This window comes from Babylonia areolata, chromosome 13 (genome assembly GCF_041734735.1).
Source record: "Babylonia areolata isolate BAREFJ2019XMU chromosome 13, ASM4173473v1, whole genome shotgun sequence".
NCBI lineage: Eukaryota > Metazoa > Mollusca > Gastropoda > Neogastropoda > Buccinidae > Babylonia > Babylonia areolata.
The window spans coordinates 19330517-19358122 of NC_134888.1; the positions used below are offsets into that span (position 1 = coordinate 19330517).

Here is a 27606-nt window from a genome sequence, read left to right on the forward strand (position 1 = left end):
CACAAAAAACTGGCTTTATTGGGCATCAGTGAAACGCACACACACACACAGAGTACAGTGTATATATAACCATTTATTGTCAAATTGAGTAACGCTGTGCTCACACATTGGTAATATTGTGCTGAACATAATATCAGTGATTTTACAGGTGAAAAGATGAATACCTTATCCAAAGCAAACATGGTTCATGGTTCACAACATATATAATAATAATAATAATAATAATATGAACTACAAAAATCAAGTGTGATGACTGAGATAACAAATTCGGGTGTAATAAACATATGCCTAGTGTGTTGTTGCCTTGCGTTGCCTTATAATGTGCTTTACACACAGATGAACACTTTGACTGCACACAAATCATGGTCATCTATCATCACAGATTCAATCAATATCAAAAGCCTGAGTGAAGGAAAGTAGCAATATAAACGTAACATAATACAGAAGTCTCAAAAATCCTTGCACAATCTTTCTCTCCTCTCTCCCATACTGTGAAAGAAGGAAACAGACACATGCACACAAGCATGCACACACAAAGACAGCAAAATCTGTCAAAAGGGGAACATAGGAAAACTGCTTAATAAATCAATAAATAAAAAAACAGCAACCCACAAATGAATGAATAAATGAATCAACAAATGAACAACAAACAAGCAGGTAACATTAACATTCAGAGGTGCATTTATTGTTATGTCTTTTGTATATTTGTCTGTCTGTCCATCTGCTAATATTGGTAACAAGCAGACAACCAAGGAACCAAAATGACATAACAGTAAATAGACCAAAGAAGAAAAAAAACATTGAAAAAAAGAGATAAAATTAGCAAATGAATAGTTAAAACTGAGATATGCTGGAAAAGGTTTCAAACAAGAAGGTGCTGCTACATTTTGTCACTTACTGCTATGCATATTTGTCTGTCTACTTGTTTTAACGTAGCATAATTCCATCACAGTTGAACTCAACTGCAAATAAGGTCTTTTGACCCACACACTAGATATTACAAAGATTCATTGCACTGGTTTTGTAAACACAACGATTTAAGTTCTTCATTTCTGTTGCACAAGCTGACTTGATGCTGGTCCGGAAAGACAAAAAGCCATTAACTGCTGGCAGTTTCAGTTTCAGTAGCTCAAGGAGGCGTCACTGCGTTAGGACAAATCCATATACGCTACACCACATCTGCCAAGCAGATGCCTGACCAGCAGCATAACCCAACGCGCTTAAGCAGGTAACAGAAACCTAGGTTCCTTGTTTCTAGTTCATTTTGGGGGGTTCTTTTTTTTCTTTTTTTTTTTAAAGTCATTTTGACATGAACAACACTGTCATAAAAATAATGTATAAATGTCTGCATCAACAAATCATCAGATAATTAGAATGTACATAAGAAAAGACAAGACAGCAAGGATTTGACAAGAGAAAAGACATGGGAATGCAAACACACACACACACACATTACAGAAAAAAACAAACCACCAGCACCAACAAAAACGAACCTGTGCACTGAAATGTTGTTTGAATTATATATATATACACACACACACACACTTTTTTTTTCCAAATTAGTCTATATATATCTTAAATCCTTGTTAAGCATAAGCTACACATGCATCAGATTACATACTCGTTTCAGTTTGCTTAAATGTTTTTCTCTCTTCTTGGTTGGCTTGTATATTTACAACAACAACAACAACAAAAATGTATATATATAATAATAAAATTTTACATGAATACAGTTTCTTTTAAATTTCTTCAATTTCAATTATTCCCTCTGAGTTTATGGAATTCCATAGAATTTAAGTGAACAAAAGCAAATATATATATTTTTTCTGTTTCCCCTCTTTCCCAGTAGTAGGTCTTAGTCACTGACCACACAGTGAACACAACTGACTGCTTCACTGCTCGCAGCGCCACATGTGGTAAAATGTGCACAATGTTCTTACTACAGGTCTGTGGCAATGACCTTGGTCACTGGTGGACAACGGAGATGAAGGAGGGGGAAAAAACGCATGGAACACGACTGGAATATTTTGTTTCCTGTATCTTGTGAAGAAACACCACTTCTCTGAACCCCACGAGTTCCAAGTTTAAGGTCAGTATTTAAGGGGTAGCTCTTATATAACTGATGCATAATATCAGTAATACACACAAAGCAATCATCGAAACATAGATGTACTTTAGTAATACAAAATATGCAATCACTGACACACAGATATATATGTTGGTAATACACACGGTATGCAATAGCTGACACATTAATGTACATCAGTAATATACAGCAAGCAATCACTAACACATAGATGTACATCAGTAATACACACACAGTAAGCAATCAGTGAGACATTTTTGTGCATCAGCAAGATGTACATAGCTATACACACAAACTAAGCAATCACTGACACGTTTTTGTGCATCAGCAATACACAGTAAGCAATCACTGACACATTTTTGTGCATCAACAATACACAGTAAGCAATCCCTGATGCATGATACAAATAATTAAAACACAGTACACAATCACTGACACATAGATGTTCATCAGCATACACAATAAGAAATCTGTGTACACATGCACAGCCAATTGATAACAGCTGAACTTACTCTAGAATGCCTCAAAATTTAACCTCTACTGATGAACAAATCATTCCATGATGTTTCTTTTAGCAACCAAAATGTGAATTAATAGTTTCAATTCATCATGAAATGACAGGAATTTAATTATCATTGTTCAATGTTCTTCAGTTCTTAACTGAATTGACCAAAGCTAATAACTAGTAACCACACAAGCCTTCTGCAACCTAAGCACAAGGCGAACACACATGAGACACTTGATAAACACCTGATACACACTTACAAGTATGAATGTCTTTGTATTATTCAAACTGAAATTCAACATATGGAATAACTAGATTGAGCAAACTGGTTCCAAGTGCCAGTAACAGTGAAATGGTGTGTCCAAAAGACAAGCTGTCAATACAGTTAAGACAATTCTCAAAACAAAGGAAGGCAACCAAAAGTTCTTTGAAGAGAGCATTGGCAGAAAAACAGGAATCAAACATAACTGGCACTAAGCATCACAGTCTGTCACCGGATTTCCAAAGGCAAAACACAGATCCTATGACCCTTTACACAAAACCCAAACACTGAAACTGGCCGGAATCAGTAACCCTGTTATATACAGGAAAGGCGACCCTGTTGACTGGAACACAGACAGAAACCAGCATAGAGAGTAACACACAGACAACAGCCAATACTGAAGAAAGTATTTGTGTCATACGGCACTCAGAAAAGAAAGAAGCCTGAAATGCACAGAGTGTGGACACAAAATTCACTGGACATGCACTAGACCTGCTTCTACATTCATTGTGCATATTCTATGAAACTCAGCGAAAATATAAGTGCAAAGATAGCGAAGCGCAATGCATTGAATATAAAACTGAAGAAGAATCTGCAGTGAAGTAGCAAACTGGAAACTGCAGATTGAAAAAAAACCAGAAGTGACATTGCTGGCTGGAGACAGCACTCTGTACAGACATGCTCATGAACATGCTACAAGCTCAAGACTAGGAATTTCATGAATACTGCAAAACTTACAAACTGGCGTAACTAATCTTACTGCACAAATAGTGCTGAGAAGGTAAGAGGCGATGCCATAGATCAGCTGGTTAACACTGAGCAGTCAGCAACAAGTCAACAGAAAGTGAAGACAAAGGACGTACACCACATCATATGAAGGACAAAGCTACACAGGTCCAGAGAAAGCTCCCTTTCATCCCAGCCACTCATGAATCCCATACCAGTGCAGCCTGCTCCTCAAACACACTTCTTTCCAGTCTTCTAATCCAGCCCAAAGAAATAGCCATAACAAATCCACAGCTACAGATGACTGTCAGACCACCATGCCTCCATCCTCCCCATAAGGTGTGGTCCAACTCCAATGAGGATAGTTTCAACAGTCAACAGACTTTCATTCATGATCTGATGTGATGTCACAGGTTTATGTGCAAACACAACGCAAGTGTGGGTTCAATAACCCTCAAAATAAGAGTCGAGAACCACTGAAATTGGGTTACAATATCAACTATGGTAATACTGTTGCATTTATGCACAAAAATAGCCATTAAAATAGGTCTCTGAAGTAAAATCTTTGACATCATACAATGGCAGCGTCTTGAAAACAGAATGACTGCCTACAAGGTGGGGGTAAAAATGGTCATACATGTAAAAGCTCACTTGTGCATTATACCAGTGAATGTGGGAGTCATAGCCCACAAAGAAAGAGGATGATAATGGCCATCCACCAAAACATGAATGGAAATCGACTGATGGTGTGACAATCATGAAGGTGACTTTTAAGGCAATCGAATGTAATATATGATATGATGTACTTCATGTCTGCATTGCAGCATAACTGAAAACTGCCCTGTGGATTGCTTCAGGAATTCAGGACATTACCCCAGCAGTGATGTGAGCAACAGTAAATCTTGACTTCCAAGTCTCCACATATTGCATCACTCTGTACTGGATGGCACTGACGCAGAAAGAATTGGGCATGCTTACAGTCTACAGGTCAAAATTACTGAAGTCACTGATGTTGACAGATGCACAACTGCCTCACTTTTGAATGCGAAACTCAAGACCACAAAGCGTAAGTTTTTGGAATGCAGCTGTTAATGCTGCTTCAAATACAGTGTTTCATGTGTGTTTTCTCCTTGGATTGTTTAATGTAGGCCAAAACTGATGTACTATGAAACATACATAATAAGCAGTTGTGATAAGAAATAAGAAAAAAAATTAAGGAAAAAAATATAATCATTGTCATGGCATGTGTTACACAGGAAATTGGCAAAAATGAGAGCTTTTTGGAAGTCAGAAAAAAAAGAAAGAAAACTGATAGGCATATTACTGAACCATGCAGGCTTTTAGTTTGAAATGAGGAACATTTGCAGTGAACTTCGTTGGAGGGTGGATGTGTGAAGATTGTTATTGTTGACATGGAGTGATCATTAGATAATTAATCTTCTGTGCTTCCCAGAGACTTCTGATGTTGGGAAGACTTGACATAATTGTTGCAGACTCGTGCTGGGATTTTGTTGCATGTTTGTCATTGACTGCTGACTTTCTTCACCTTTTACTTCATAGTTTGCTGAACTGTATGTGTTCATTGTGAATGTTGGGACTTCATTCTTCGGATTTATTAAAACACTGGTTTCATGTTGGTGTGTTCTCTGGACATTGACCAGTAGGACACATGTGGACTGCTCATGAAATGAAATTGTTAAATATCAGAATTCAGATAATAAGTTTAAATGTAAACTAATCTGACATATTACAAAATACCAAATAATTATTGTCCTTAAAAACATAAAATTTGTTGTGTGAAGTAATGCAGAGGAGAAAGGGTGGTGTGTGAACATGACGTACTGTAAATTTATTTATAAGTCAATTATTCTTGTCGATAAGATAAAAGCAGTAGCATCAACATACGCAGACACATTTTTTAAAGTTGAACACCAAAACTGGATTAATCATCACTGAAAATCTACCATCAACTGACAAGCTTTCAATGGCAAAGAGCAAAGTGCTAAATGCCATGGTATTTGCTGAGCTATCCAACCATGAAGCCAGTCACATAGTAACACTCATCAACAACAAAAACCTCCTCACCAATCCATGTGCCTACATGAAGGATGACAAGTGCATCTGGAATGTCTGAAGAGGTTTGCCTGGAAACTTTGAAAGATCATCGATGGCCCTGATGTCCAAACTGTCGAGGTGAGGAAGAATGTCTATCCCAAGTGGTGGGATGCTGCATGGACTTTGTTGGTATTTGTCCTGGTACTGAGGGTTGAAAACACAATCATACACAGGGTTACCCAGTTTGGAATGTAGTTTGAAGATGAAGTTGAGAGCCAGTCTCAAGTCTGTCTGCACTTGGTCAGGGAGGGCTCTCCAGCCTCAGTGTACAAGTTGTACACCAGGGTGGGAGAAAACACAAATAATGATCCAACAAGGAGTGCCACTCTCAGAGAATTTGAGATCCCTTTTAAATGCACTCAACAGAAATCTGTTTAACCATGGTCTCCAAGAAAAATACTTGCTCAAAATAAGCCATACAAGAAATTGATACACAACACCAAGGAAACCCACAGAAATGCATATATAATACACAACACTTAGAAAACCCACAGAAATCCATATATGAAAATACTACAGATGATCATTCCAGTTCTTTAAAAAAAAAAGAAAAAAGAATCAATACATGTAAAACTTGTGTGGAATGATCAGTTTTCTCCGACAAGTGCATATGATGTCACAACAGTAACTTCATTCTCATGAACTCTAAAAGATGATGTCATACTCCAAATGGACGGCAACCAAGTCTGCATCTGAAGATGAATGAAGGAATGAAATTTCATTTCAGAAGGGTAAAGGAATAAGCACAAGATGCTGGTTTACATCTAGCCCTCTGGACAAAGCAGACTGAAGTTGACAAAGGAAGGAAACAAAAAAGCGACAGCCAAAATATTCACAGCAGCAACAGAATCTTAATTACAAACCCATGCACAAAACGAAAGTACAAATACCAATGCATGATAAAATAAAGCCAAGGATAAACAATAATATGGATGATAAGTGAGATGGAGAGGAGAAACAAGATGAGGGATGGGGAAGAATAAGAGAAGATAGGGTAGAATGAAACAGGCAGACTGACAGCTAGGCCTGTAGGCAATTGAGACTGACAACAGAGACAAATACAGAGAGAGAGACTGACAGGAGGAGAGAGGCATGGCCATAATATTTATAATCACTACAATACCTCAGTGAGCTGATAAGTGTTTTGTACAATTTTAAATGTAGACTCCACCCTCCCCCCCCCAAAAGCGGAGTATGGCTGCCTTCATGATGGGGTAAAAACAGTCATACACGTAAAAGCCCACGTTGTGTACATACGAGTGAACATGGGAGTTGCAGCCCACAAACAAATAAGAAGAAGAAGAAATGCAGACAGCATATAGTGCATAGTTCAAAGTTTTCAAAAAATTACTTTGCTATGATTAAGCAGCAAACACATCTGAAACATCAGCTAATGTAAAGAAACATGTCTATGAGCAGTGATGCATACATGATGAATTTTTTTTTTAAATGCTCGCATTTGGCCATTTTGTTTGACACCAACAGTTGACGGTGAACACAGCCTAGAGAAAATGTCATCTTCCAAACGATACCATTTCATGTCGCAACAAAGCTTACGGTCTTTCTGCCTGCCCTTTCAGCTGTCTTATTTGTGAAACACTTATGCCAAAGAATACATTGCAAAAATCACTGACTACATTCCTGAATGAAAAAATATTTTGAAGGATTCAAAAAAATATATACTTCACAATCATCAAAGCATGAAAATACATGAAAATTAACACCTAAACATACAAATGATGATGACAATGGCAAAGCAATTTTTTTTTCTTCAAAATCACACATTTAAGACATGAAAAAAGAACTGCTGTAACTCCTCCTTATTTTCATTATTTTTTCATCGTTATATCTTAATTGCTGTTTTCAAGAGATATGTGTAGTTGGCATAAAGCGGGAAAAAAGAACATATGTATATAAAAAATATATATTGAGCAAAGGGATATTACCATCTATTATGACAAGACACCATGAAGGTGACACATGCACACACACATGTATATATGTGTGTGTGTATGTATATATATATATATATATGTTAAATTACCTATTGAAAAAAAAGTCAAGTACTTGAAATAAGTGTTAGATTGCCCAGTGAAATTTAAAATGACCAATTACCTGACATAAGTGTTAAACTACCCAGTAAAAGTTTTTGAAAATGATCAGGTGCCTGACATAACTGTTACATTACCAGAGATGCCAACCCCTGTCAAGTGTTTGTAGGAACAATCAGGAAATTTGGAAGGAACATTCTGAATTTGGCAGGAACACTGGGACTCGGAGATACATCAGCAAACGGGCTCAGACGCTGTTTGACTGAGACGCAACTTGATTAAGCCACGTTCTTTCTTGTTCCGGCAAACGATTAATCTGATTGGTCCACTCAATGCTGTTTCAATGTAAACACGCATGCGATTAGCTGAGCATCATCATGTGAGACCAAGGTTAAGTGACTGCCCTGACCTCATGATCGGTAAGTCTAGAGCGTCTGGGTAATCATGTTATGGCAGGAAAGTATGTGACCATGCTATGTAGTTGAAAATTAACTCGTTAGAACAATTTTGACGGTGGTGTAACTTAGGAACAAACTGATCAAGTGTAACAAAATACTGCGAAATCATAACAGTTGGCATCTTTGCATTACCCAGTAAAATATTTTTTTTTTTTTAAAAAGGGTTAAGTGCGGGTGATGGCTGTTAAGCAAGTCGTGCGGATGAGTTTTTGAAGTTCCACAAATAAAATGCTTGTACATGTCAATTCATCACAGATCCACTGGTGAAAATGCACCAAGGTTAACAAGTGGAACCACTGCCTCATCCCATGCAGAATTTTGGAATTTTTAGATCAAATCGACCATGTAAGTTGAAGTAACCTCTTTTGCAAAAAAAAATCTGTATATCTATTCGTTTTTTACCCTGTACACAGTTGTTACACATTCACTGAATTTGATTACTTTGAATTTTACGTTTGTCTGGCAGTAACATCCATAAATCAGTCATAAAGCTTTTATGAAATAAATAACATCAGCACTGTCATCTCTTACAGTGAAATTATTTAGGTGCAATACCAGAAACGCAAATAAATATTGAACACTGAAACATGATTTACGAACAGGCAAAAAACCATGTAGGCTTGAATGTAAACTTATTGCACATATCCTTTTACATATCACTTCTTATTGTAAAGAACATATCTTAAGTAGTATGTAAACTAATTGCACATATCCTTTTAAATATCACTTATTATTGTAAAGAACATATCTTAAGTAGTACACATTTCAAAGACAACAATGTTTAAACAGTGTACACATAATGCACCAAAACATGATTTAAAAACAGACGATAGCTTATGTCAATGTCACAGATGTAAAAGCACTGCACTTATCAAACAATTTTATCATGAATATTTTTTTTTCTTGAAAGTACAAAAATAAAGAAGAAATAAACCTATTTCAAAAGACAGCAACATACTGCACATCATATGTACAAAACCATTTTTTTTCTTTCATCAAGATCACAAATTAAATGCACTGCATATGAATGTACATGACAGTGTACATGATTGTGTGTGTGTGTGTGATGTGCGCATGTATTTCTGTGAGTATTTTCTTCACGTTGTGAAAGCCATCTCCTTATGATGTTATGACATTGTCATCATTCTTCGGAGTAATATCTATACAACAGTATAGCAACCGCTTGGTGAAATGCTCAATAGATTCTTCCACGAGTTAATTAGTGCATAACAGAAACTGCTGCTATGGTGAAGTTGCTACTGCAAGGATGAAATAAGCTAGCATGAGCCAATACATTCATAGTTGTGAATGACGAATCGCTGTCAATGTCATTGATTCTCTCCTTAACCAACTCGATAGCATACAGCTCACTCAAATAATACCAACAACAAAACATCAAGAACAAGCTAGATAAAGCTATGTCAGTCTTTTACTTCACTGACATTTATCATAATCACATGATGATGGCATAGCGCCATGGTTCACAGACGTTCCAGCTCAATGACGCTTTCCTCCATGCGGTGACTGCTTTCTGCTCCGGTGTTGTCCCATTTCACTTTCACCATGCTCAACACACGCCCTTCGTCGAGCTTAATGAATCGGCTCACCACTGTGCCTGCTCCTCTGCCATCCTGCAAACACACAGCAACAGAATGCAGTTGCGACTGGATCCAGCATCACGAGCATTAACACAGCTGCCTGTCCATACATGCTGGCATTGTCAGATCCCATGGTCTACAGACCCCAAATTTCAACAGAGGACTGATAGGTCCAATGTATAAGAGATGAGATTCCACATCTATACCCAGTTCAAAAGTAATGGTGATATATACTGAAGGCCTGTACTGCAAAACCTATTCTGATGGAGATCTCTTTCTTGATGCTGCTGTCTGCTGAGATGTTACTGCCAAGGTACTTCAAGTCCTGAACATCCTCCAGCTCCACAACATGTAAAGACACTAATCAGCCTCATTTAGATCAAGTTTTCACGCCTCAGAACTTCGTCTAAAACCTCTAGTGTGGCTGCCAAAGAGCAAGTATGCTAAAGGGGAGCCCAATCTGTGTGGTACTTTTGATAGAATAAGTGGACACATATTGCCCTGTGTTGACCACTTGGCTTTTTTATATCTGGCATTTATGATATGGATTGTTTCCAAGACCAAAACAGAATCACCTTCACCTGCTCTTAATGTTTCACTGTGGCCCCATTATGGGGATAATTAAACCATTCCTTACTTTATTGAAATTTAGAATGCTTCCGAATAAATTATGCTGGGTATCCTCCCACCCCAAACCCTTTCCTTTCTTTCTTTCCTTTTATTTTTTAAAGAAATGCATTCAAATTTTTATACTGAATCATTAAAAAAAGGAACAATAGAATTTCCCATGCGACAAGTTCACACATCCACACAAGAGAGGGAAGGTAAGTGGAAGGTGAATTTGCCCTTCAATGAAATCTGTCACCAGTGATGATGGGGATAGCTTGGTCTGTCTCCTGGAATTATGAGAGAGGAGGGAGGAGGTTCTGTCTCCCAAGATACCAACAGATGAAGGAGGGAGAGATAGGGGTCGTGTATTTCAACAGAATCACAAGGAAGAAACTCCACAAAGTGTGAGTCCAGACAGGATAGGCTGTAGGATCTTTCTTACAACTTCTCCGCCCATCCAGCCTGCACCTCGTCTCACGATGTCTCCTGGTTTCAGCTCTGTGGCTGGTTTTTCCCCTCTGGAGCTGGCTATGGCTGATGATGAACCGTCTGTGCCAGTGGGGGAGAGGACTATGGGGCTGACTGGCCTGTCCTGCTCCATACTTCTTGAGATGCTGGCAGTCATGGGGCTGGCTGGCTTGTCACGTACTTTTCTTATTTCTCCTGAAAAGAAGCAAGGTCGAACCACTCTGTATCAGCAGTCTGTCTCTATTTCACCATAAAAGAAAACTGTAACTTAGCAATAAAATAAATTTGTATATATTTCGGAAATAATTTTATATTTGCTTTCCTGAATTCTATATTTGCCTTCCTCTTGCATCTACTGTTTTCAAGAGAACTGCTGTGGACACAACACAATGCAAATACCTTGGTTTGAAAAGATTGTACAGAACCGATAATGGATAAAAACATTTTAAGAACATTAAGATTTAAAACCTCACTCTAATTCCTGCCCCCACCCATCCCTTATTTCCCGGTTTTGAGGATGAGAGGTAGGTTCAAAGGAAATGAAGAACAGGCAACAGCTCTGACATGTTGAAATGAACCACAGCTGTCACACTTACAGGTAGCTTTATCCATGAAAGCAAGAGACTTGCCAGGGCGCACCGGGATGGTGTGCCTCCATCGACGCTTCCACTGAGTCCCAACGACCTGCCGCAGCCATGGAATGAAGACTCCACAAGTTTTCATATCTCAACATCAGTCCCTCAGGTCGCTCCAGGAGATTCTCAGGATGACACGGCCAAACGCACTCTGACACAAGCCATGATTGCTGAAAGGTACCCTGAAGAATCCTGGATTCACGTGTACACAGATGGCTCTGCAACCAACGCTGTTGCTGACGGAGGAGCAGGAGTGTACATGAAGTCTCCTGAGCACCACACATCCACAGCAAGGATACCCACAGGAAAGTACTGTTCAAACTACGCAGCTGAGGTTCAGGCGCTCATGCAGGCCGCTTCAATGGTTCACGACTCGGAGAGCGAATGCCCACAAGTTGTCTTTCTGACAGATGCGTTGTCTGTCCTGGAAGCCCTTGCAAGAGATAAACTTCCTCGTCTCAAGGAGAAACTACAAGAAGTTGCCCAGCAACGACGAGCAGTCCTGCAATGGGTTCCAGCCCACTGCGGAATTCCAGGCAACGAAATTGCGGACCAGCTCGCCAAACTCGGAGCGAAAGAAAGACAACCAAACAACAGTGTTAGCTTCGCTGAAAAGAAGACCCTTGTGAAGGCAGCACTGCGACCACAAGCCATGCATATCACGAGCTTGAACGCTGGCAGCAGGTAGCAATTATGCGCTTACGCACAGGACACTGCCGCCTCAACGTGCACATGTTCAAGAAGCTGAAGCTGGCACCATCACCGACCTGTCCCTGTGGTCTTGAAGACCAAACACCAGAACATGTTCTGCAGACTTGTCCCCTCCACCAGGGACTGAGAGACACCGTGTGGCCAGAAGCGACCCCACTACGCACCAAGCTCTACGGCTGCAGACAAGACCTGGAAGCCACGACGACATTTGTCTCGCAGGCCAGCCTGACTCTGTGACAAGTGCGACCGAAAAGAAGAAGAAGAACACTTACAGGTGGAAAAGAAATGTCAGTAATCCACAAACAGGAAACCAAACTGACCGCCAGTGGACACAACACTGCATTCTTTGTAGCATGATTCATCTTGTCAGTCCCAGACTAAAACATTAAACACTTATAGTTATACTGTCGCAAAACATCATACAGCCACAAACGCAGTGCTAATCACACACACTGTTCTAGATGCTAGACTTTCAATTGAGATGGTAAACCATTGTCCTGTGTGCAACATCCACTCATTGTAGGAAACAAAACCCAAAGCAACACAAGAATTGTACCTGGTAAAATTCTGCAAGGAAAAAAATCCAATTTGATAAGAAAATATGATCATGCATGCACACATGAAAAAAAAAAAAAGGAAAAAAAAAGAACCCAACAAAGTGGCACCACACTGTAGTGCTGCATTCTCTCTATTGAAAGCTGCAGAAATTCACAGGTAGCTCTCATTTGTTGTGACAAATGTACCACAACAGACTACAACATGACATCAGTCTTTTTCCCCAATGATCCTGATCAGAGAGAAATGTATGACAGACTAATGTTGAAACAAACAAACAAAAAAAACCCCCAAAAAACCTCACCGAAACCAGAAATGGCGTCTTTCAGCTGATTCAGCTTCAGTGTGTTCAAAGTGACCATGACCGGAAGGTTAGCACCATCCCCAGTTCCAAGGGTTCCTTCCAGATCTTGCAGACGTGGCTTCAGCTTCCCCATCATATCCAGCATGGCGTCATCACCAGCAGAGGATGCCAGGTTCGTCACCATTCCGGCATGGGCTTTCAGGGATGCTCTTTTCCTCTCCATTCCCGCCAGTAAAGTGTTTGCTTCTTCTTCTGCCTGGATCGCATCCATGAGTGTCTGGCATCGCTTCCGAAGGAGATGCTCAAGATCCTCAAAGATGTCTTTCACTTTTTTGCGGCAGGTCTTGAATGCATTCTTGGATGCCTGAATCTGAAATATGTACACTGTTAAGTGTTATGCGATAACAGTAAATTCAGAAAAAAAAAGATGATACATATATAAACTCCTGTCACATTATTATGATTCATGCATGATCAGCTACTTCATATATATATAATCCATTAAAACAGAAGTTATGAGACTTGACATATCTTTTGTTGTTTTCAGACATTTTCTGTCCTAAAATGACACTGTATGATTGGGTGGGGTAGTAACAATTATATGAATGAGAGGGAAGGAGGGAGACAGAGATAAATTGAGAAAGAGGAAAACTGAGGGAGGGTGGGAGAGAGGGAAGGAGGGAGGGAGGAAAAGACAAAAATAAAGAAAAAAACCCAAACCTCTGCTGACAGCTTTGCTTCCTTCTTCAAAAGTTTTGCTGCAATTTGTTTCAGTTCTGCCCTCTTCTGCTGTGCGATATCAGTGACAGCTTTCACCTCTGGACAGTGCCGATGACTTGTCAGGAAACACTGCATGCAAATGAGCTCTTGATGGGAGTCACAGTACAGCTCCACCAGCCTATCAGGATGACTCTTGCACATCATGCGACAGGTCCCTGCCAATCGCTCAGCTGTGATAGTATCCAAGGCTTCGATGACATGACTTTGTAAATGCGGGATTTTTGTGTGACCTTTTGTGCAAGACTGGCACAGTTTCATGTTACACTGAAGGCAGTAAGCTGAAGCAGTAATATTACCATCACAAACTGCGCAGAAGTGTGGAGAGCTTAAAACCTTCTGGTTCTCTATAACTGAGAGGATGGCAAGGTCTGTCGGAAGAGCATCTACCAGAGTATCAAGGTCACCATCTTTAGCAGGGGTAGAGGACAGGATGGCAACACGACAGAGAGGACATCCAGCCTGGGATCCGTCTTTGCTTAACCACCTCACAACACATTTCCGACACACCAGGTGGGTGCAGGGCAGGATTTTGGGTTCCTGGAAGTTGACGTGACAAACTGGACATTCCAGGTCAGTGTTGCTTGGCTTGGCTGCCATAGTCCTCTGCACAAACACGTAGACAAATTACAAACACACGTACAAAATAGTAAACATTTTGCATACTATTGTGGATGAAAACCTTCATAAACGCATGAAATTATATGATTTTTGAATGTGAGGCTTTAAAAGCCTTTCGTACTTCACTTTCTGGTAATTTGTTGCTTTACCAAAAATAACTTGAAAGTTTGCTTCACAGTCCATTTGAACATTTACATAATTTTATCATTATCATTGTAATGTTATTTAGTTTGGAATCTACATTGTATTACTATTACATTCTCACTCCTTTGTACATATATTTCTTTTCATCAAAAATCACGGTATGTGAAGACAAACTGAAAAACACACAGTCACATGTTCCACGTTTTGTATGTTGGTTTGGCTCTTTTGAGTTTGAGGATAACAAGGGAAAGAACTGTCAGATTAAATGATGGACCTGGATTAATAACCCTTCGACTGTGTATTGTTTTTTCTATTTTATGTATTCATCTATTTCTGTCTGCAATCTTGTAAGTTTAATTCACTGATTCAGGTCACACACACAAACACACACAACTTTAAATGCACCTTGAATCTAAAGTGAACCTAACAAACATCTAAATATTAATGTCTTGAATTGTAAAGACATCGTTTTTTTTGTTTTTTTTATTATTATTATTTTTATCATATTAGGTACTTACAAGTTACAAGGATAAAATATGTTAGCAAAGCATATTGCTTTTTGTTTGTTTTAATTTTTTTTTTCTTAATAGTTTTTTAACTGTCCCATCACAGTGATTTGTCTCGAAGAACATTGTCAAATAACACACGCTCAACACAGCAATGTTTGTGCTCCACCCCACCCCTCTTCCCAGAGCTGATAATGATGTGCTTGAGGAGTTTGCATTAAATGCAAGTTTAGGAGACAGGCCTACAGTTGGCAGGATCATAATGCTCCCCCTTCTTGAACACAGGTGAAATGTGAGCATCCTTCCAGTCAGACAGAATTATACCTGTCTGGAGGCGACAGATGATCTGAAGATGATGGTGTGTATGGGGGCTATTTCACCCACAAGTTCCTTCAGTATGTGGGCCCTAATGCCGTCTGGTCCAATGGCTTTGTGAGGGTCCAGGTTTATCAGCAGGTGTCCGACTCCCTCCTCAGCAATGCTGATGGCATTCAGCTCTGAGGTAGGCTTTAGGGTAGGTCTTCCCATGTCCAAAAACAGATTTGAATTGGTCGCTAGCCAGCGGGACAAAGGGGAGGTTACCTACTTCCGGGAGGTTATCGGCCGTAGTTACTTTCGTTTTCTCCGCATAGGCGGATAGTAGTTTGTACAGGACAGGACTGTCAGACCCCTGCCGGAGTCTGCACTAGTTGGGTCATGGTTAAGCATGTGTAATTAAATCGGTGATTTAGGCCAATTAGGGCCTCTGCTTTTCCTTTCAACTCGGTGAGTAGGGTCCCACAGACTTTGAGTGATGCAACTCCTGTATTTGTTTTTCTGGTGTTTCATAAATCCAGAAGCGCTTTGGTTGCCAGCCACTCTCACTGTCCTCAACAGTCAGGACTATTGATGTATCATATCTGTTATCATATCATATGAAGTGTCACAGCTTTTAGGCTTATTTAGCCTTTTGCCTAATCATTGGGACTTTTTAAATAAAAAAAACCTCCCACCTTTATATAAGAGTGTGCAGTTACTAATATTATGGCTAGCTTCCTATGGATAAATCAGCTTAGAATCCATAATCCTTCCAGTGTTTATCTACTAAATTCTTAAAATTGTTAAATGTTAAGTGTTCCAGCACTGACAATGTTACTGGGGAGATTAATCCAGAAATTAACAAACCTGTTTGTAAAAAAAAAGTGTGAAAAAAGGTTTGATTTGGTGAATGTCTGCATTAGTTTTAGTGGGTGTCCCCAGGTATGATTACTGTTCTTTAGAGTGAAAAGATTTTGTGTAGACTGTAGTGTCCATGTAGAATCTATGTCTACTGTAGTGCTCTTATCATAATGTGATAATGTCCATGTAGAATCTATGTCTACTGTAGTGCTCTTATCATAATGTGATAATGTCCATGTAGAATCTATGTCTCAATCATATCACTCCTTAACCTGCGATATTCCAGGCTTGGGAGTTTCAAACTAGTTAGCCTTTCTTCGTATGACATGCGACCTATCCCTATAATTTGCTGGGTAAATCTTCAGGTACATTCTGGATCTGGATCTGGAAGTGTACGTTGCAGACGCCACTTCTGACGATATAGACACGACAGAACTAGGAGGACGCATGTACCGATCAGAAAAAAATAGTCTAAGAAATACCTAAGTAAAACTGTCTACCCTGGGTTAAGACCATCAAAACCCCTGGTTCTGCCAGAAGGTTCCAGGCCCCACTTCCAGAAGCAAGACCCTAAAAAAAGAAGAAGAAACAAAAAATTAGTAGATGCTGGTCACAGGCTTAGATGGTGAGCTGATGAAAATGTGCTGACTGAGCCTACGGTGACAGTGGCCTCACTCAGATGGTTCCACTCCATGGTAGTCCTGATGAAGAAGGAGCTACGATATTGCTCTGTTCTTGCGTCGGGGTGCCGGAATCCACGGGAGTGGTTGCTGGCCTGTCTTTCTATTACATTTGTTGTTTTGAATCCCTCAAAACTGGTGGGCTTAATTCTGCGGCGATTTGTGGGGGCCGGAGTTAGGAGTTTATCTGTTGGGATAACCGGGAGGACACCCTCAGCAATCTTGTAGAAAAGGCTGAGGCGTTGGTGCCTGCATCCTCCAGGGGCGGCAGGTTTAGTTCCTTCAGCATGCCACTTACGCATCCGGGATTCCTGGACTTGTAGTCTCCGGTAATAAAGCGTGCTGCTTGGCGTTGCACTCTCTCCAACTTCTTGATGTCCTGTCTCTTGTGCGGATCCCACACTGTCGCGCTGTATTCCAGCTTGGATCTGACCAATGCCATATATGCCAGGTGTCTGCAGTCTTTGGGACAGTTCTGGAGGTTCCAGTGCAGGAATCCTAGGGTTGATCCAGCTTTGTGGCTGATATTGGAGATATATGGGGACCATTTCAAGTCGCATGCGATTTGTACTCCCAAGGTAGGGTATCTCTTGCACTTGTTTCAATATTACTCCTCCCAGGCTATAGAGGTAGGACGAAGTGCTTTTGATGGAGAGCAGATAGCACTTCTGGGCATTGAAACCCATGCCCCACTTCTTTGCCCATTCTTCTAGATTTCTGATATCTGCCTGCAGGGTCAGATGGTCCTGGAAGCTGTGGATTTCCCGGTACAGCAAGCAGTCATACTGTTGATCTTACTGATTCCAGCAGGTCATTGATGTGGCAGAGGAAGAGTAATGGACCAAGCACTGTGCCTTGTGGGACACCGTATTCAACTGCTGCTTCTTTGGATGCCTCGCCATCCAGAACTACCCCCATCTTCCTCCCTCCCAGGAAGTTGCTGAACCATGTGTAGACTGGGCCTCTGACACCATAGTGATCCATTTTGTGCAAAAGTTTTCTATGGGGGACTGTGTCAAAGGCTTTGCTGAAGTCAAGGACTATCACATCTGTCTGCGTCCCTGCATCATTTGACTCACGGACATCATTCGTCGTGGTAAGGAGTTGTGTCTCACATGAGTGGCCAGGTCTGAAGCCATGGTTTTTGTCCGATAGGATTCCATACTTCTCTATGTGTGTTCGGAGATGTCGGCAAACGATATGCTCCATAAATTTACAAGCCACTGAAGTAAGCAAAACTAGCCTGTAGTTTTCTGCTCAGTTTTTGTCACCTTTCTAATAGATGGCCAAGATGTTTGCTAAGTGCCAGTCTGATGGTAGTTGTCCAGTCTGGAGAGTGGTTGAAAATGGTTGTAAGGGGAGGAGCAATGGATTCTGCGCAAGTTTTCAGCACTCTGTTCGGTATGCCATTGGGGCCAGGGGATTTGGATGAATTCAAATTCCTCAGCAGTTTCAGGATGCTGTTAACTTCCATGGACAAACTGTCAATGGTTGGGTAGGCTGCTCCATCCATTGCCGGTAGTGCTGCATCATCTTCTCTCGTGAATACCACGCAGAACTGCTGCAGGAGGATCTGAGCTTTGGTGATGCTGTCGCTATGAAGAGTAGAGCATTTCTTCAGGGGTGCTACTCCGACACTGTCCTGGCATCTCGTTTTCACATATTGCCAGAATGGCTTGGAGCTGTTCTCCTTCAGGCCTTTTTCAATTGTTGCGTTTACATACTCCCACTCAGTCCTCCTGAACTCTCTCCTGCATTCTTTTTGACAGAACCTGTAGTTTTTCAAGTTACTGTATTTCTTTGCTTGTTTGTGTAGCTGCTTTTTTCTTCTCAGTAGCTTCCTGATGTGTCTGTTGATCCATGGAAAGCTGTAGTTTTTTCACCGGAGGTTTGATGGGATATGCATCTGGACAGCTGACATTAACGATGTCTTGAACTCGCTCCAAATGGATTCAACATCTGCACCTTCTTTGCTCATGTATATTTTCAATCAAGTCAATGTTTTCTAAGGTAAAGGGGGCCATACCAGTTTTTACCACATTACCATATTCCAGTATTGGTGATATAAATAATGGCACCATGACATCTTTGTTTTCATACTGGATAAAATGGATGATCATGCAAGGTATTCGCTTTTTTTTTTAATATAAATTTTTTTAATTTTTAATTTTTATTTATTTATTTATTTTTTTTACTGAATCATTAATGTGCTCAGTGCTGTTCCAACTTCTATCCACTAAAATTCCCAAAAGGCAAATTTCATTCTCCCAGTCAATGCAAATTTCATTCTCCCAGTCACTTTCATACATTCTATGATTTGTCTAACTGCCGCACTTCAAAAGGTACTGAAAGAAAGAAAACGTACATATCGCATCACAAAACCGAAACCACTGCCTGTGTAATCTCTTCCGGTATATTTATAAAAACAACAACTGGTCTTTGGAAAATACTCTGACGCGCAAACTGACTTGCAATTTCCCAGTATCCAAAATTTGGTCCAAAAATGAGATACAAATGATGAAAGTCAATAGGAATTCTGATTGTTACATAACTGACCTGTACAATTAGGAAACTTTGGAGGATATGTCAGTTAGAGTCCCAGACGAAGTCGTTAAAGTGACCATGGTTTCTTGGGGTTCCCGGATGTAAACCAAAACAAAGGAGAGTAATCTCCCCGAAGCTGTTCGTCTGCTTTTTCTTAGCAGAGACGGTACGTTCTCTGGTATCAGGATGACTACTTAAACACAGGGTCCTTAAAATGATTATTCACACTGTCGTCTGCAAACCAACGGATACAAAGGACGTATCCTTTGGACCAGCGACCATGTGCGTGAAAGATGATATTTTAGGCAATCCTTCTGAACTGAATTACTTGTAACTTATTCATCTTTTGCTAATATACACTATTTTTTGGACTCACTTCTGTAAACAAAGTGAGTCTATGTTTTAACCCGGTGTTCGGTTGTCTGTGTGTGTGTGTGTGTGTGTGTGTGTGTGTGTGTGTGTGTGCGTGCGTGCGTGCGTGTGTGTGTGTGTGTCTGTGTGTCCGTGGTAAACTTTAACATTGACATTTTCTCTGCAAATACTTTGTCAGTTGACACCAAATTAGGCATAAAAATAGGAAAAATTCAGTTCTTTGCAGTCATCTTGTTTAAAACAATATTACACCTCTGGGATGGGCACAATTGTTTTTTATTTTTTATTTTTAAGCCAAATCATATACAAACTGTATTTACTGTTATATTTATATTTTTTGTATTCTTTAAACTTGGCACTTTGATCTGATATTCGACACAACAATAAGAGCAGTCATTATTATCATTTTTTGTTCAAACAGGAACTTTTTTTTGCTAAGCATGGAAGTTTTATTTATTTTGCAAACGTTTTGGTGCAGATAGTAAAAAAGGGAAATTAATCTGTAATTAATGCAAGGGGACTTAATTTGCTTTAAACTGATCTTTCTCATCTTAAACATTACATTTTGAAATTATACTCAATACACAAAAAGTTTATGTGTTTTACTCTCAGTGCACAGGGCTTTCACTATGTTCATTCGCCCATGTGGTCTTTTTCGGAAAATACTAAAATCAATATGACGAGTGGACTTTACAGATCTGTTGGCTGAGCCCTGAATGTCATGGGCAAAAATCAATTGTGTACACATATTTATACACATTCAAAGCGCGTGCTCATATTCTTCGCGAACGTGAACGACGCCATTTTGTTTCAAGTTGTTGACCTGCCCGTTCAGTCCTATATTCAATGGACAATACACGATAACATGTGATGGAAAGTTGGAGAAGGAGGCCGTTAAATATTTATTCAGAGAAAGATTTGTGAACTCCTCATCACTTACTGGATTATGCCTCAAATTGCCATGAAAATATCCACAGAATCAGTCGGAATTCACAGTTAAAAACTGTAAACCATGCGAGTTAATACCCTTGAATTGATCACGATGAAACGAAAAAATTTCCAGTCTTGACTTTTCACAAAATGAAGTCCTTTTCACTTCTTACAACGTTTAGAAGTACTTGTACTTGCCTCTACATGTTATTAGTTTAACAGAATACTCAATTTTCATATCAACTTTAAAACTATAAAACTGGAATGAACATAAAAGAGAAATTGAATCGACCGTGTCGTACTACATTCCCGGCGGGTGTAACTAAACTTGTACATCTATCTAGATCTAGAGAAAACGGCTAAATGTTGCAGTGTGATTGCAAAAAGAATTTTTTATTGCCCTTAAAGATTTTTTGAATGCCTAAGATACACCAGAATAATATGATTTAAACAGCGTTCTCACTCCGAATACCGCAATTGATTTATCGCCCTTTAAAAAAATATGTTCAAATATTAAATTTTAGAATGTCAGTAAAGGAGCCACGATAGTGTAATGGGTAAGACAGTTTCTTCTCACCCGAACATGCAGAGTTTGAATCTGGTTAGGACTTTTTTTTTTTTTTTTAACCCGAAGCTTTATAATAACAAATACAGAACACATTTTAACGATTAGATTTTTTTTTTTTTTTAAGTGTATCACAAGTGAATCTTGAAGGCCTTGCCTCTCTTGTTTTATCATCGTGTCAATGTCACGGCTTTTAGGCTTCAGCAGCCTTTTGCCAGAATGTTAGGAATTTTCTGATCTGTTTATACAAGTGTTGATATGAGTGCACAGACTCCTATGTTATAGCTAGCTTCCAATGGATACATTTATTTCTGAGCCATAACTAGTGTTTATCAAATAATCCAAAATGATTGTTTAGTGTTTCCTCAGCAATGATGTGACTGGGTACATTGTTCCAAAAATAAGTTGACAAGCCAAGCTGTTAGTAGAAAGTGTGAAAAATAAGTTTTGACTTGGCGAATGCCCTAGTTAGGTTTAGTGGTTGTCCCCTGGTATGAGTACTTTCATTTAAAGTAAAAAGATTTTGTGTGGTACTCTTTTCAAACTGTCCATGTAAAATTATAGTCTCCATCATATCACCCCTTAACATGTGACATTCAAGGCTTGGAAGTTTCAAAATATTTAGTATGTCTTCATCGGACATGTTATCCATTTCTGTAATTTGCATATTGTTTGCACATGCCGAACAGTAAATTTATGTACCTGAATATAGAGAATAAACCAAAGCATGCAGTCTTGAGCCAGTTGTTTACTTAAGCCACCATAATTTTTGTTATCTTTGCATGGTTTGGGGGAGGAGGAGAGGGGAGCTACAAACAGAAAAGAGTGCCTGTGATTAGCATGGACTCAACGAACATGTCATAGCAGATGATTCTGTGGACCTGGCATAATGGCTGTACATAAGCATATTAGCGACTAAATCAGTATCAAAATTACGTACAATAACAGGCCCTTAAAATAGATTGAAAACCACAGACAATGGTTCACAACAACTACTAATGGTAATACCGCTTCAACTATGCTATTTGTCTTCCTTCCCTCTTCTACCAAACCCACTCTTTCAATCTCCTTTCTTGGCATGGACTGGGTTCCTATTAAATGCATGCATATAGTATAGTGGTAAAGTCTGCTGAACTAACTGGTATAATATAAAGTGGGTGGCCCGTAGCTCAGAAATAAGTTGGTCAAAAAGGTTAAAAGTATGTACTAGTGGCGTTGCTGGTTAGTGATTCTTTGATAAGCCAGTATGGGGACCTTGTCCGGTCTGGAAGAGCTTCAACAAAGGAGTGTCTGTGAGGCTGGGTGGCAGGTTGTTCTGCTGGTACAGGGTTTTGGAGAAGAAGCTGTTGAAGAGAGCTGGGTGGGTGGTGTGTTCTTGGAACAGTCTTTGGGCTCCCCTTGTCGGCTATTCCCCTTTGGTGTGAAATAGGGTCTAGCTGTTTGTGTCAACAATGTTGTTGCTGATCTTGTAAAGCATGGTGAGGCGGTTGTGTTGTCTTCTTGCTGAGAAGCCCCCACTGCAAAGTGTTGAGCATGCTGGCCCCTCTTTACTCTAATCCCAACCACCATCTCTCTCTCTCCTCTTGTCTTGTTTTTCATTCCTCTTCCATCTCCTCTACTCTTTCCCTCCCACCCACCATCTCCTTCCCATTAAATATTAAATTTCTGTATGTTATAAATTTTGCGTGCGCACACGCGCGCGCGTGTGTGTGTGTGTGTGAGAGAGAGAGAGAGAGAGAGAGAGAGAGAGAACAAATAATATGTCAAGAATATTTGTAGATACTTCTCTGATAAAGAGTGGTGAGAGAGAGAGAGAGAGAGAGAGAGAGAGAGAACAAATAATATGTCAAGAATATTTGTAGATACTTCTCTGATAAAGAGTGGTGTGTGTGTGTGTGTGTAGGTGGCTGTGTACAAGTATGTGTATATATGTGTGCATGGGTATGTGTGTCTGTGCATGTATGCGTAGTGTGTGTGCATGTGTGTGGGGTGTGTGGTGTGTGTGTGTGTGTGTGTGGTGCATATGTATGTAAGCATGTGTATATCTGTCTCTGATTATGTTATAAGCGAACTTGTGTGAGAGACAGAGAGAGAACAACAAAGAAAGAAAGGCAGAGAGAGAGAGAGAGGAGGGAGAGAGAGAGAGCCAGAGAGAAAGATATGTGAATGATCCCAATAAAAATCACTTCCATTTCCTTCAGAATGTCAATGCTGCATGTTGTGAGCAGTTGTGCAGGTTTTCTCCAGCAGCTGGCCTGCAGGAAGTCTTAACACTCGGCCGACAGTGCATTCCATGTCCTGCTGGTGTGGGTGGGACTGCTACTGAAACTAGCCGTGCTGCAGGTGAGTGAGTGTATAGTGCAAAGATGATGGTTGAGGTAGACCCATCATTACTTAGAAAAAAAAAAGAAATAGAAAAAAGTGAGCCTGAGAGGCAGCACTGGATGGAAGATTGCCCATTGTTGCATCCCTCATCACTATCCCCATCTTCAAAAGCGTAAAGGATGGAGATTTTTACGATCTTCTGGGTCAACATATGTGCAGACCTGCCAGTGCCTGCACCCCCTTCGTGTGTATACACAAGCAGAAAATCAAATACACACGTTAAAGATCCTGTAATCCATGTCAGCGTTCGGTGGGTTATGGAAACAAGAACATACCCAGCATGCACTCCCCCGGAAGCAGAGTATGGCTGCCTACATGGCAGGTTAAAAACGGTCATACACGTAAAAGCCCCCTCGCGTATGTATGAGTGAACGTGGGAGCTGCAGCTCACGAATGCAGGAGAAGAAGAAATACCAAAAAACAAAAACACAAAAAAAAAACCCCCACCAAAACCCTCACAGACACACCCCCACACCCACAAAAAAAAAAAAAAAAAAAAAAAAAAAAAAAAATCGCATTTTTCAACAGCCACAATAGAAAGGAAAAAGAAATCCAACAACCAGTATATGTTCATCAATGTCATCTGTATTTAAAAAAAAAAAAAAAAGTCAAACAAAAAGACAGTTTCATTATCTATGTACAGGTCAAGATCATACAGCAGAATCATCCACGAACGGAAAAAAAAACAAAAACAACTAAACAAAAACAGACTGACGCATGGATGAAGCTATAATTTCAAAAGACGCTATGACACAGGTCTCAAATAAATAAATAAATAATAAATACATAATCTATTGGCTTAGTGGAATATGCAAGAAAAGAAATCCCTCCCTTTGGCATATGTATGAAACTACCATATTGGCATTGGGTTCTACCATGTACACAAGAAAAGACATATTAAGCAAAGAAAACCACTAATTGTGCTGGAACACAACAGTAACAAAAAAAGCCTTCACAGAAAGTAACCAGAAATCCTGTTTATTTGTATAGATCTCTGTCACTATACTGACACATTATATGCTTGATAAATGGAATCAACTGCTATGGTAAGTGTACAAATGTTCAGGTTTATCAATTTGTGGAAGAAAGAAACACCAGCACACACATATGGAGAAATGATGCACATGTGCATATGTGACCATGCATCCTTGCAAATACGCACATACATCCTCACTCACTTGTTCATTCTCTTTCTACACATACACATGTATATCAGTAATGCATGTACACACACACGTGGTCAAAATATTTACAGGATTCTTTGTAATGAAAGCAGAAAAAAAAAGAACATCTGACGTGTATTGGCGTATTGAATAAATATGACAGATTTGATAACCAACTTTGCAAAATACTACAATATTGGGGGGAAAGAGAGAGAGAGAAAGAGAGAGAGAGAGAGGGAGGGATGGGGGACAGATGACAAATGTTTTCTTGAGGGTAAACTGGATAAGCTGAAAGCTTTACACCAGGGAGAGAAAGAGAGAAACCGAGACAGAAAGCACAATTTTCACACAATAGTAAGCCCACAGTAGAAGAAGAGTTTAAGGAACTGACAGTAAGGCTGTACCACCAGACACAACAGTGAAGGAAGACAGAGAGTGAGTAAAACAAAGAGAAAAACAAAAAGGTTGCAAACGAGAGCCATGGTGATGTGATACAAGGTACAGACGACACACTCTCAGCATGAAAGGTGTTTTTAAACTTCAGATTGAAACCAGGGCTGTGAACATCGCAGGTTAAAGCAACCATACGATTCTTGTGCAATTAACATGTCAACACAAAAATTATCATACTTAATTATAATCAATAATTATACCTAATAATAATAATAATGTACATTTGTATAGTGCCCTTTCTCTAGGAAGAGGGTGCTCTACATGAAAGAAAAAATTACATATTTAAATTATATGTGTGTCACAAAAAGTTACAATTGAAAATCAAACAGCTGTTTGGGTGGGTGTGGGGGTTGGGGGGGGGGGAGAGAAAATAAGCAAATTGAGAGAGAGAAAAAAAAAGTAAGTGAAAAAAGCACCACCACTAAACGGTATCTTTATCACACTGTAGAAAAATCTGACATCACATAACTCATTTTGTACACAATGACTGCTGGATGGAGAGAGGTAAAGTAGGGTGGTAGGGTATGCAGGAGTCACCAAGAGATTAATTATGCATTAATAAACAGCTTGAACTCGGTGACTGAAAATACAGTGTGTATGCTTGTTTGAACACACTGGATTAGAGTACATATGCACACACATGGAAGATATTGCTACAGCAGATATTTCTCTCTCTCTCTCTCTCACACACACACACACCACTTTTAACTAAAGAAGTATCTACAAATATTCTTGGCAGCATAATTTGTTCATAGACTCTCACGTATTTGGACAGATAAGATCTGTGCACAATGAAAAACATATGACCTATTATTTCATTGCAGTGCAATGTATCCAGCTACGCTCACTTCAGTACTTCACAACAGTGGACACAGAATTGCTTACAGACTCACAGATGGGTGGACAGATATGTGTGTGCACTGTTTTGCTGATTATGCAACATCAAAATATTAGGCATCAAGCATAGCATACTCTACACTGTTTGTATCGATGTTGTGACACGCTTTCTTGAAAGCCTAAAAAAAACCAAAAAACAGAACAGATATGTGCGTAACAATTACCTGATTGTTTAAAACAAATCCAGTGTTCACAACTTCAGGCTTGATACGTTTGATATTCAGGTAGAGTTATTCGATGTCCACTTAAAACGACTGAATAAGGTATCATTGATGTGGTCAGATTTATTCAAGAACATCACGAACAGTACATTCAGGAAAAGGCGGCCAAATGTGGGATAAGGAAAATTTTTATTATTTTTTTTTTTCAGTAAAAAAGAATTGACCAAAAAAAAAACCAAAAAAAACCCATGTGCTGTTTCAGAACAGAAAATACTCCATGGACTATGATTATGGATTGAAGAAGAATGCACATACATAGGAAGCATATTTTTAACCTACTATTAGTTTTTCAGTCACTATAAAGATATTTTATGACAGAGAGAGAGAGAGAGTGGGGAGGAAGAAAGGAAGAAGTTGGAAATGTAAAATGAGAGAGAAACGTTTGATTCAGAGTGAGAAAGTTTATTCTGTGTGTATCCAGCGTAAGAGAACCAATACCAATGAAACGTAAGATGGTTTATCAATAGCTGTATGTATATATATATATATATATTTTTTTTTTTTCCAGTTTATTTTGTTTTTGCTGTCCCATCATCTGCACTGTTTCAGTGGCATTACTTCTGTGCCACTCATTCTGAGTCTCCTATTCATGGCTACAGCCAGGTTTATATTTCTTGCAGTTCCAGCCTTGGCAGACCACAGGGAACCATTGATGTTTGGTCGCCAGGAGGCCACACACCAGAGGAGACCTTGCACTGCTGCTAAGCCACTTAGGTGGTGTTCAGTAGTGCCTGTTCAGATTTAACCTACCTTGGGCAATGTACCTACTAAGCCCACAACTGATGACAAGTTATGGCCTAGTTGCGGAGCATGGTTTATCAATAAGTAGTTGGTCAATAAGATATATGAGATGGTTTATCAATGTTTCTTGGTCAATAAAAGTGAGATAATTTGTCAATAATTATTGGTCAATAAAAATTGATGCATAAATTCAAGTGATATGACAGTGAATGCTGTGCTTGGTCTTTAAATATCTATGACATAGGCAGAGTTGACACAAAACAAAACAAACAAACAAAACAACAACAGTATGTCAGTAACCAAGGATAGATCAAGGGATTAGAGGATGACCAGAGAGGAAGAATGGTGGTGGTGAAATATGGTCCA

General features: G+C 39.6%; 1 protein-coding gene and 1 long non-coding RNA gene across 4 annotated transcripts; one reads left to right on the top strand and one right to left on the bottom strand.

The window, feature by feature from the left end:
- Positions 1-19631, bottom strand: LOC143289130 (E3 ubiquitin-protein ligase TRIM56-like). The gene is made up of 5 exons (XM_076598003.1): positions 19526-19631; positions 13804-14466; positions 13084-13453; positions 10853-11073; positions 1-9834 (listed from the first exon to the last, which is right to left on the bottom strand). Exons 2-5 carry the CDS (start codon positions 14458-14460, stop codon positions 9685-9687), a joined length of 1398 nt encoding a protein of 465 aa, XP_076454118.1. The 5' UTR covers positions 14461-14466; positions 19526-19631; the 3' UTR covers positions 1-9684.
- On the top strand, positions 14237-27510 carry LOC143289131 (uncharacterized). Of its 3 annotated transcripts, none has more exons than XR_013056191.1 (3): positions 14237-14373; positions 23609-23723; positions 27120-27510. It is a non-coding gene; the product is annotated as an uncharacterized LOC143289131 (long non-coding RNA). The 3 variants fall into 3 exon arrangements; XR_013056192.1 differs by lacking the exon at positions 14237-14373 and adding an exon at positions 19658-19795; XR_013056193.1 differs by lacking the exon at positions 14237-14373 and adding an exon at positions 19659-19795 and having other exon boundaries at positions 23617-23723.
- Positions 27511-27606: the final 96 nt, after the last annotated feature.

Coding starts and splice junctions, on each gene's coding strand:
- LOC143289130 (XM_076598003.1), bottom strand. CDS start 14,460: ATGGCAGCCAAGCCAAGCAACACTGACCTGGAATGTCCAGTTTGTCAC. Junction 13,454..13,803: donor AAGCAAAGCTGTCAGCAGAG/GTTTGGGTTTTT, acceptor TACATATTTCAG/ATTCAGGCATCCAAGAATGC. Junction 11,074..13,083: donor AGACGCCATTTCTGGTTTCG/GTGAGGTTTTTT, acceptor GCTTCTTTTCAG/GAGAAATAAGAAAAGTACGT.